Source organism: Oryx dammah, unplaced genomic scaffold (genome assembly GCF_014754425.2).
Source record: "Oryx dammah isolate SB20612 unplaced genomic scaffold, SCBI_Odam_1.1 HiC_scaffold_23, whole genome shotgun sequence".
NCBI classification, from domain to species: domain Eukaryota; kingdom Metazoa; phylum Chordata; class Mammalia; order Artiodactyla; family Bovidae; genus Oryx; species Oryx dammah.
Genome location: NW_024070207.1, coordinates 8,879,039 through 8,890,450, shown reverse-complemented (window position 1 = coordinate 8,890,450; position 11,412 = coordinate 8,879,039). Strand labels below are relative to the sequence as shown.

The 11,412-nt window shown below is 41.5% G+C and overlaps 1 protein-coding gene across 1 annotated transcript in view; it reads right to left on the bottom strand.

Annotated features, from left to right (window-relative positions):
- Nucleotides 1–5,160: 5,160 nt before the first annotated feature.
- GLA (galactosidase alpha) overlaps nucleotides 5,161–11,412 on the bottom strand; it is an 11,805-nt gene continuing 5,553 nt past the window's right edge. The window contains exons 2-7 of the mRNA XM_040264949.1: nucleotides 10,413–10,587; nucleotides 9,206–9,383; nucleotides 8,569–8,660; nucleotides 6,774–6,935; nucleotides 6,360–6,557; nucleotides 5,161–6,008 (exon numbers count right to left, since the gene is read on the bottom strand). Coding sequence (XP_040120883.1) covers nucleotides 5,703–6,008; nucleotides 6,360–6,557; nucleotides 6,774–6,935; nucleotides 8,569–8,660; nucleotides 9,206–9,383; nucleotides 10,413–10,587 — 1,111 coding nt within the window. The 3' untranslated portion in view covers nucleotides 5,161–5,702. The remainder of the gene's footprint in view (nucleotides 6,009–6,359; nucleotides 6,558–6,773; nucleotides 6,936–8,568; nucleotides 8,661–9,205; nucleotides 9,384–10,412; nucleotides 10,588–11,412) is intronic.

Below are 11,412 nucleotides of genomic sequence, written 5' to 3'. Positions count from 1 at the left end.
CATGGTTTTGGATTCTAGACTCATTAGGAGTTGAATCTGACTGGTTGAACTCACATCAGATGCTGTGATGGGTTTGGTACTTTCAGCACTTGGGACTTATTGTTAAAAAGCTAAGGCTGTTACTGGTTATCATGGAATATAAGTAGAGAACTGAAACCTTGCTAATAGGATAAGATTAGTAACAATTATGTCCATATTGAATATGGGGTTCACCAGGCATGACATAATTTGTCTCACATGTTTACTACTAAAGTCACCAGAATTTAAGTCAACTAAAGTTGAGGAATTTCAACCCAGTTCTCTAGGCATAGTATTGTTCAGTCACATCCAACTCATTGGGACCCCATGGACTGTAGCCTGCCAGGCTCCTCTCTCTGTCCATGGGATTCTCCAGGCAAGAAAACTGGAATGGGTTGCCGTTTCCTTTCCCAGGGAATCTTTCCAACCCAGGGATTGAATCCCAGTCTCCTGCAGGTGGATTCTTTACCACTGCACCACTGGGGAAGCCCTTATATGTATTAGACTTACTCTCATCCCACCTAAACTTCCTCAAATTTTAAGTAGATAAAAAAAGTTATTTTAATCATTGAAATAATTGCAAAGGGTAGAATTTCTGTTAAACTCCCCAGTGGAATCTATGGGGAATGACCTATTCATGTTGTAAAATGCCTAACAGTTGGAATCCTCTGTATGCTTTTGTATTCTTCATTCTTGTGCAGCAAAACTGGAGGTGAAACAAATCAGCTGTGCATTTTGGTAACTGGACCTGGAGGTGTTTCCTTCCAGTTTCTGTGGATGAATTAAGTCTGGATTTGCGAATTCTATTCCAATTTTATTAACTGACAGTTTTAGTCAGTTAATAGTGAATAGTCTTCCAGTTTTATTGAAAAAAAGTTGGTTATCACCTGACAGCCTAAGGAATTGTTACAACATGCATATTGTGTTTTGAGTGGGCCTTTTGTACTGTCCTGCATTCATGATGGGTGAGCTGAATAGCTTTTTTGCTTATGTGGGAAAAGGGCAATGGTAGAAGGGGAAGTGGAGAAGGGGCAGGCCTGAAGCATTAGCTGCAGGTTGGTCCTTAAGTAAACCAATGAGAGGAAAAAGTGAAGTCGCTCAGTCGTGTCCGACCCTTTGTTGACCCCATGGACTGTAGCTTACCAGGCTTCTCCATCCATGGGATTTTCCAGGCAAGAGTACTGGAGTGGGGTGCCATTCCCTTCTCCAGGGGATCTTCCCAACCCAGGGATCGAACCCCAGTCTCCTGCATTGCAGGCAGACACTTTACTGTCTGAGACACCAGGAAAGTCATGAGAAATCCTCCAGTGATTCATTCCTCCATACCCCAATTTGAAACTCATTGCCTCACTGTGGGACCTCAAGATAAGGCAATTCATCTTAGAGCAGAGGGGGTCTTCTGTCCAGATGTTTAGTATTTTAGGTCATAATGTACCAACTGTTGTTGGTGAAAGAAAGCTGTTTGCATTTGTTGGACCTAGATTACAAAAACAATTATTTCTAGGTTTAGAAAGTTAAGTGTGTGTGTAGGGGTGTTTCCTGACGAGATTCTTCCATAAAAATTCAGTAATGTGGTCTGTTGGATTGCCACCCAGGTGGCACAGTGGTAAAGAACCCACCTTTGCAGGAGACATACTAGACACTGGTTCCGTCCCTGGGATGGGAAGATCCCCTGGAGGAGGGCATAGCAACCCATTCCAGTATTGCCTGGAGAATCCCAAGGACAGAGGAGCGTGGTGGGGTGCAGTCCACAGGGTTGCAGAGAGTAGTACACAACTGAAGCAGATGAGCACACATGCATGGGTTGCCTCTAAATCGTCCATTTATAAAGGGTATTCTTTTTTTCCCCCTTAAACTGAGAAAGTTTTTTTATATTCCCTTTCAGTTCATTTCAGTCACTCAGTTGTGTCTGATCCTGCGACCCCATGGACTGCAGCATGCCAGATTTCCCTGCCCTTCACTATTCCGAGTTTGCTCAAACTCATGTCCATTGAATTGGTGATGCCATCCTACCATCTCATCCTGTCGCCCCCTTCTGCCTTCAGTCTTTCCCAGCATCAGGGTATTTTCCAATGAATTGGCTCTTTCTTTGCATCAGGTGGCCAAAGTACTGGCCTTTAGGCTAAGAATTGGTGCCATCCAAGTAGGTGGCGGTGTAAGTGTTAAAAAGTGAAAGTCACTCAGTTGTGTCCGACTCTTTGGGATTCCGTGGACTATACAGTCCATGGGATTCTCCAGGCCAGAATACTGGAGTGGATAGCTGTTCCCTTCTCCAGGAGATCTTCCCAGCCCAGGGATCGAACCCAGGTCTCCTGCACTGCAGGTGGATTCTTTACCAGCTGAGCCACCTGGGAAGTCCAAGAATGCTGGAGTGGGTAGCCTATCCCTTCTCCAGGGGATCTTCCAACCCAGGAACTGAACTGGGGTCTCCCTGCATTGTAGGTGGATTCTTCAGTTGAGCCACCAGCCTTGGTTTAAATTCCTGGCTGTAATTTACAGTGATTAAGTACCTGCATCAGGGTTGTGAGGTCAGTACATCTTGTGCATCTAAAATAGTGCCTGTAGTTCCAATACAGGCAACAGATAAAAAGGTAGTCACCAGTTTTTTGGTTTTCCAGTGCATATAGAACTTAACATTTATACTGTAATCTATTAAATATTAGCAATAGCATTATGTCTAAAACAATGGATGCATTAAAAATACTTTATTGCTAGCTACCATCTAAATCTTCAGTGAGTCAATATTTTTTTGCCATAGTAAATCACAATCACCATGATAAATACAATAGTGAAAAAGGTTGAAATATTGCGGGAATTAACAAAATGTGACACAGAGACATGAAGTGAGTAAATGCGGTTGGAAAAAGGTCGATAGACTTGTGACAGACGCAGGGTTGCCACAAACCTTCAATTTTTGACAAAAACCACCCCAAACCCCCACAGTATTTGTTAAATGCAATGAAACGAGGTATGTCTGTTAATTATTATTTTACTTATTAATATTACTAAGCTATTCTTTCTCAGCTATTCATATCTGGTTCAAAGGCTTTTCCCCAAAATGTTTTCAGATAGCTTAAATGTGGAAAATCTTACTCAAGGAAATAAAAATAGCTGAAGATGGACAAAAGCAGGGTAGTCACTCATAAAGGAAGCTTTTTAATGCAGTCTAGCTTGCAATCTCAAAATGACAGAATGGCCTCTGTTAGTTTCCAAGGCAAACCATTCAATATCACAGTAATCCAAGTCTATGCCCCAACCAATAATGCTGAAGAGGCAGAAGTTGAATGGTTCTATGAAGACCTATAAGACCTTCTAGAATTAACACCCCCAAAAGATGTCCTTTTCATTATATGGGTCTGGAATGCAAAAGTAAGAAGTCAAGAGATACCTGCAGTAACAGGCAAATTTGGCCTTACAGAATGAAGCAGGGCAAAGGCTAACAGTTTTGCCAAGAGAACACACTGGTCATAACACCCTCTTCCAACAACACAAGAGAAGACTCTACACATGGACATCACCAGATGGTCAGTACAGAAATCAGACTGATTATATTCTTTACAGCCAAAGATGGAGAGGCTCTATACAGTCAGCAAAAACAATACTGGGAGCTGACTAGCTCAGATCATAAATACCTTATTGACATATTTAGACTTAACTTGAAGAAAGTAAGAAAAAGCACTAGACCATTCAGGTATGACCTAAATCAAATTTTTTACAATTATACAGTGGAAGCGACAAACAGATTCAAGGGATTATACCTGATTAGAGTGCCAGAAGAACTATGGATGGAGGTTTGTGACATTGTACAGGAGGCAGTGATCAAGACCATCTCCAAGAAAAAGAAATGCAAAAAGGCAAAATGGTTGTCTGAGGAGGCCTTACAAATATCCGAGAAAAGAAAAGAAGCTAAAGGCAAAGGAGAAAAGGAAAGATATACCCATTTGAATGCAGAGTTCCAAAGAATAGCAAGGAAAGATAAGAAAGCCTTTCTCAGTGATCACTACAAAGAAATAGAGGAAAACAATAGAATGGGAAAGACTAGAGCTGTCATCAAGAAAAGTAGAGATACCAAGGGAACATGTCATGCAAAGATGGGCTCAATAAAAGACAAATGGTATGGACCTAACAGAAGCAGAAGATATTAAGAAGAGGTGGCAAGAATACACATAAGAACTATACAAAAAAGATCTTCATGACCCAGATAATCATGACGGTGTACTCACTCACCTAGAGCCAGACATCCTTGAATGAGAAGTCAACAGGGCCTTAGGAAGCATCACTATGAACAAAGCTATTGGAGGTGATGGCATTCCAGTTGAGCTATTTCAAACCCTAAAAGATGATGCTGTGAAAGTGCTGCACTCAATTTGCCAGCAAATTTGGAAAACTCAGCAGTGGCCACAGGACTGGAAAAGGTCAGTTTTCATTCCACTCCCAAAGAAAAGTTCAAAGAATGTTTAAACTACAGCACAGTTGCACTTATCTCACACACCAGCAAAATGATGCTCAAAATCCTCCAAGCCAGGCTTCAACAATATGTGAACCATGAACTTCCAGGTGTTCAAGCTGGATTTAGAAAAGGCAGAGGAACCAGAGATCAAATTGCCAACATCTGTTGGATCATCAGAAAAGCAAGGGAGTTCCAGAAAAACATCTACTTCTGTTTTATTGACTATACCAAAAGCCTTTGACTGTGTGGACCACAACAAACTGGAAAATTCTGAAAGAGATGGGAATACCAGACCACCTGATCTGCCTCCTGAGAAATCTGTATGCAGGTCAAGAAGCAACAGTTAGAACTAGACATGGAACAACAGACTGGTCCCAAATCGGGAAAGGAGTACGTCAAGGCTGTATGTTGTCACCTTGCTTATTTAACTTATATGCAGAGTACATCATGTGAAATGCTGGGCTGGATGAAGCATAAGCTGGAATCAAGATTGCTGGGAGAAATATCAATAACCTCAGATATGCAGATGACACCACCCTTATGGCAGAAAGCAAAGAAAACCTGAAGAGCCCCCAGATGAAGATGAGAGTGAAAAAGTTTGCTTAAAGCTCAACATTCAGAAAACTAAGACGGCATCTGATCCCATCACCTCATGGCAAATAGATGGGGAAACAATGGAAACAGTAACAGACTTTATTTTTGGGGGCTCCAGAATCACTGCAGATGGTGACTGCAGCCATGAATTAAAAGACACTTGCTCTGGAAGAAAAGCTATGACCAACCTAGACAGCATATTAAAAAGCAGAGATATTACTTTGCCAACGAAGTCTAGTCAAAGCTATGTTTTTTCCAGTAGTCATGTATGGATGTGAGAGTTGGACTATAAAGAAAGCTGAGCGCTGAAGAATTAATGCTTTTGAACTGTGGGGTTGGAGAAGACTCTTGAGAGTCCCTTGGACTGCAAGGAGATCCAACCAGTCCATCCTAAAGGAGATCAGTCCTGAATATTCATTGGAAAGACTAATGCTGAAGCTCCAATACTTTGGGCACCTGATGCGAAGAGCTGATTCATTGGAAAAGACCGTGATGCTGGGAAGGATTGAAGGTGAGAGGAGAAGGGGACAACAGAGGATGAGATGATTGGATGGCATCACCCACTCAATAGACATGAGTTTGAGTAAACTCCTGGAGTTGGTGATGAACAGAGAAGCCTGGCATGCTGCAGTCCATGGGGTCACAAAGAGTCAGACACATCTGAGTAACTGAACTGAGCTGAGCTTGTTCTTTCTAGCCTAAGCAAAACAGTGCCTGTGGGATTTATTTGAGTTTTTAAACTTGAAGTCCATTCATAAAACCCAAGCTTCCTCTTCTCAGGCAGGAGCTCTGTGATCAGGCAGTTGGGATTACAGGCCAGTCCTCGACCCAAGGAAGTAAGAGTGATGGTGTAAGAACGAGGTCCACCAATCTCCTTCAGGTTTACTATAGCCACAGCCCATGCTAAGTTCAAGAGAGGGCGTTCCCATATCTCAAAGCTGTCCTCCTGAAAAACAAGCCAGAAAAAGAGGTGTGATAGTTTGGTAACTAGCGATAAGCTGCCATATTATTTGTGACATTATGTCTTAGAATTATCAAGCACTTCTAGAGAAAAGTAGCACAAAGGAGCCTCATCACGAACTATGATATCAAGATTAAAAAATGCCTTCTTAAAAGATCAGTGCATATCCTCCATAAAATAACAGGTTTCAGTCCAAGACAAACTTGGTACTTGAGTATTAACCCATCGTAAAATACACACCCCAAATAAACATTTGGATGAATTGTAAATGATAAGGCAAGAGAAGATGTTCCTGGCCAATTCCTATTTTCTCCCATAGAACATTATTTACTATACCTTTCTAAGCTGGTATCCCTGCTTGCCTAAGCGGTCCTGGTTGATGGCAATTACATCCTTATCCTGAAGAAGGGCTTTGGCTTCAGGGCTGATACTTCGGAGATCATTGGACATAAGTAACGGAGCCGCCATGATAGCCCAGAGGGCCATCTGAGTTATTTGCTGATCCCGGCTGAGGCCAAAGTTGCCAATCACCAACTGGGACAAAGAATGAAGTAAGAATTCAAGGGAGATAAAACATTCTGTCTAGTTACCTAGACATAGAGTCAAGTCACCTTCTAGGGCATCCTGCTCTGATTAGTCTCACATAAAGCCTCCTCCCAGGAACTTCTCCCTTCTGATTTATCCTGGGTGTCAAGTAGGAAGGAAACAGGTCTACTTCAAGAGCTTGAAGCAGAGGGCTCAGGTTCTTACCATATCTGGGTCATTCCAACCTCCTGGTCCTGCAACAGGAACAATTATCTTCTGGTTAGAAGATGTCCAGTCCAAGGTATTCCTTATACTTTCCCAAGAATCATAAATGTCAGCAAAATTTCTCCAGTGATTGCAGTACTCTCGGATTTCTGTGTAATTGGGCTGTGAAAACAGAGAGAACTCTTCTGTTTACTTTCTACTAACATTCTTGTGATAGGAAAACAATCATGTTTTAAAAAGGCACTTGTAGCCTTCTTAGTTTACAGATTAAAGGTCTCTATGAAAAGTAAAAGTGAAAGTGGTCGTTCAGTCGTATGCGACTCTTTGCCCCCCATGGACTGTAGCCTATCAGGCTCCTCTGTCCATGGGATTTTCTAGGCAAGATTGCTGGAGTGGATTGCCATTTCTTTCTCCAGGGGATCTTCCCGAGCCAGAAATTGAACCCGGGTCTGCCGCATTGCGGGCAGATGCTTTACCGTCTGAGCCACCAGGGAAGCCCGATAAAGGTCTCTATGAGGAGAGCTAAATCCTTATCATTAATATAATGGAATTTCATTGTAAGACGTTTGCTTCAGAAGTAGGCTATATAACTTAAAATGGTTTTAACACTGTTTTTGCTGGAAATTTAGCAAACAGCAACTAGGTGCAGCAGTCCCCCCTTATGTGTGGGGGATGCATTCTAAGACTCCGAGTGGTATTGTATGTACTTACCTTTTTTTCCCTATACAGGTACCAATGGGTGGGTAGTGTACACAGCATGCATATGCTGGACAAAAAGGATGATTCATGTCCCAGGCAGGATAGAGTGAGATGGCATAAGATTTTATCACAATACTCAGAACGTGGTGTGAACTTAAAACTTATAAATTGTTTGTTTCTGGAATTTTCCATTTAATATTTTGGATTGTGGTTGACCTTTGGTAACCAAAGCCATGAAAAACAAAAATTGTGGGATGGGGGGACTACTGTATTGGGATTATGGAGGATTTTAATTTTTTCTATACTTCACAGTCAAACTTTTCCAAAATGCACATGTATTACTTTTATAATCAGAAGCAAATACAGTGATTTCCTAATATGATACTATAAATCAACTATACTTCAATTAAAAAATAACTAAAATAATCTTAATAAGTAAAAGTTCCAAATTACACAGGACTCAGCCAGCAGATGATAAGGCAATTTGAATCCCAGGCATATAATTTGTTATGTTTAATTAGAAATAAAAGTTTGTAGATAGGCAGGTGGGCTATCTGAGGTTTAAGGTGTTTAGAAAGAGGTTAGAGAATTTTGCAGAGATTAGGAGGTAACAGGCATTCATTCTATAAGTAATTATTCAACACTTACCATAAGGTAGGGATACACTGATAAAGTCAGAAAAGGTCCCTGCCCTCCTGAAGCTTACAGTTTAATGGAGGAGACAGACAATAGGTACATCAACAAATAATTCCATATAGTGTTAAGCTCATAGAAGGAAACTGAATAGGTTAACATGATAATGAAGTGGGCTGATTCGGGATATATTTTGTAGGCAGTACTAACAGGATTGTTGCAGATAGGTTGTGAACCATGAGACAAAAAGGAAGAGTCAAAGGTGACTGGCTTCTCAGCTGATGGTGGCTTAGTCTCCAGTTACAGCAGTGGGCATGGTGAGAAGCAGATAGATCCTGGGAGGAACGGCAGGATGAGACTGTTAAGTAAGGCTGGACTTTGACAGGGACCTTCATCTCCTTGGCTCTTGAGTTCTGAAAATCTACCAGCAAGGCTCTATTGGATTCTGAGCTCACTAGCTCACCTTAAAGATGGGCCGCATATAAAGGGGCCACTCACAGGAGTACACAATGCTTCTGCCAGTCCTGTTCAGGGCCAAGGACATTTGCTTATAACCTGTATAAGAAAACAATGTGTAAAATAAAGAAAGGGGTTTCCAGCTGGGACTGTATCTTTTTAATAGAAGCTGCCTGGAAGGGCCACATTTCTATTTTAAACCAGCAGCACAGAGAGGCGACTGTTCTGTGCTTACACTGTGCATAGTACCACCCAGACTGCTGGGATTGTTCTGAGGAGAGAGTGCAGGATGGTGGCTATATTGAAGAAGGGCAGGAAGGAAGATGTTCTCTCTGTGACTGTTTGACATCTGGGACTCTTTTCCCAGTGATGGACAGAGAGTTAACAATTATCTGGAGTCAACTCAGAGCTCTCTTACATGAAAGTTCACGGCATTAGCTGTGGTTAGGCACATGTGGCTTTTGCATGCATGAATGATGGACAAACTGAAAGAAGAGGCAGGAACTCTGGCACACAGAGAATCATTATTTCCAGTATCATGACTGGATATTTCCAAAGTGAGGAGTAGTTCTTTGGATGCTTAGCTACCTTGTCCTCAAAGTTCTGCCTTTTGCTCTTGGCTAAATCTTGTGGATGAAACGTACCCTCTGCCAAATGTTGTATACTGTCACAGTAACAACCATCAAATTTTAGCAGATCTACTCCCCAGTCAGCGAAGGTCTGGGCATCAATATCATAGTATCCAAAACTCCCAGGGAAGCCTGCGCAGGTTTTATTTCCAACATCTGCATAAATCCCTAGCTTCAGTCCTTTGCTATGAACCTGAAATGAGAGAAAAGAGTCACCTCGCTAGAAGGGCAATCATGAAATAGAGAACTATTTCAGGCTGGACGCAGAGACCAGTATACTTCACCAGGTAGATACTGGGGGGGCTTTCCCCTGCCCCCCCAGCCCATAAAATTATCCAGATTAGTTTGTCAGGAGATAAAGAGCAAAGACCTCAGTTCTGCTGAGTTCAAACTCTACATGTAACAATAGCATAGAACTGATGTGAAAGCTGTCAGTTGCTCTGATCTTCATTTGATGGGATGCTAAAAGTTACATTTTCAGGGCAATGATAGATTTATCTGGACAAAGACTCTTTCCTTGACTGAACCTTAGGCACCTCTAAACCCCCTCTCAAGTAGGCCTCTACCTTAGCTTACCCTGTCTGGTTTTAGTAAGAATCCTGCAAAGTCACCCTCCCCCCTCCACCTTTTAATATCTGATCAAATTCCTTACGCCCCAGCCTTGATGTCTAAGTCCTTGGCTTGCTTCCCCTCCTCCTGATATCTCCTCTTAGTAATTGTTCATCCACCGACCCCCACAATCTGGCTATTTATAACCCCACTCATCTTTGGTGTATTTTGGATTGAACTTGGCTCTTTCCCCTATTACAACAGTACTGAATTGTACTCAGTATCTGTCTTCACTGCCTTTAACTAGTGTTTGGCTCCATTATGCTTTAACAATCTCTAGAACATATTCCTTCTATCTTCTAAAGTTGTAGTCTATAGTACAATTGTGATAACTGCTCAAAATTTATATGGAAATATATGCACGCATGTCAAGAACCAAGTTCCCTTTTTCTCCTAGAGAATTCAGTGGTTTCAGCAAAAAGAGAACTTCTCCAAGATGGGCCTCAAGAACTATTGTGAAACACAGATCTGCTGATGGAATGAAAATTCCACCCAACAAGCCTTACAATTTGGATAGTAACAGCTATTTTACTTTCCAAGTGTTTTGAGCAAGATTATGTACAGAAATGCTTATAGTCACCTGAACGAAAAAGAGAATTACCCATACACTCACATAATCAGCTAGGTGGCGGATCCCACCAGGAAAGCGTTTAGGGTCTGCCTGAAGTCTGCCTTTTGAATCTCTTTCCGGAGCCATCCAACAGTCATCAATGCAGATGTACTCATAACCTACATCCTTCCAGCCATCTGAGGCCATGATCTCAGCTATCTGCAGGAAGAGCTTCTCGCTGAAAGACAAATTCCAAGAATCATTACAATTCATTAGACAAATGCTTGGGCACTCCGATTTATTAGGCATCTCAAGGTTTTGCAATTTACTTTTCAACCCAGTAATAATTTGGTAGTAATTACAACCAATGAGGGTAAAATGAACTGGCCCCTTTTCTTCTCACTCCTTCCCCTTCTACCCATAAGAACCCCAAACAATTAAAAGAGGAATGAGAAATACATGAAACTGAAAAGGCTATTAGAACTAAGAAGACAGTTCAGTAAAGTAAAACTACAAAGTTAACATAATCAGTAGCTTCTTTAGGTATCAACAATAACCTATTCAGAGAAAAAGACACCATTCACAAGAGCAACCAAAAAAGCAACAGACAAAACCTAAAATACCCAGAGGTAATTTTTAATTAAGTGCAGGGCTCATTTGAATAAACTATGATGTTTACAAATAGCTAAGAAGAGAAGCAAAAGGCAAAGGAGAAAAGGAAAGATATACCCATTTGAATGCAAGGTTCCAAAGAATAGCAAGGAAAGATAAGAAAGCCTTTCTCAGTGATCAATGCAAAGAAATAGAGGAAAAGAAGAGAATGGGAAAGACTAGAGATCTCTTCAAGAAAATTAGAGATACCAAGGCAACATTTCATGCAAAGATGGGCTCAATAAAGGACAGAAATGGTATGGACCTAACAGAAGCAGAAGATATTAACAAAAGGTGGCAAAAATACACAGAAGAGCTATACAAAAAAAGGTCTTCACAACCCAGATAACCATGATGCTGTGATCGCTCACCTAGAGCCAGACATCCTGGAATGTGAAGTCAAGTGGGCCTT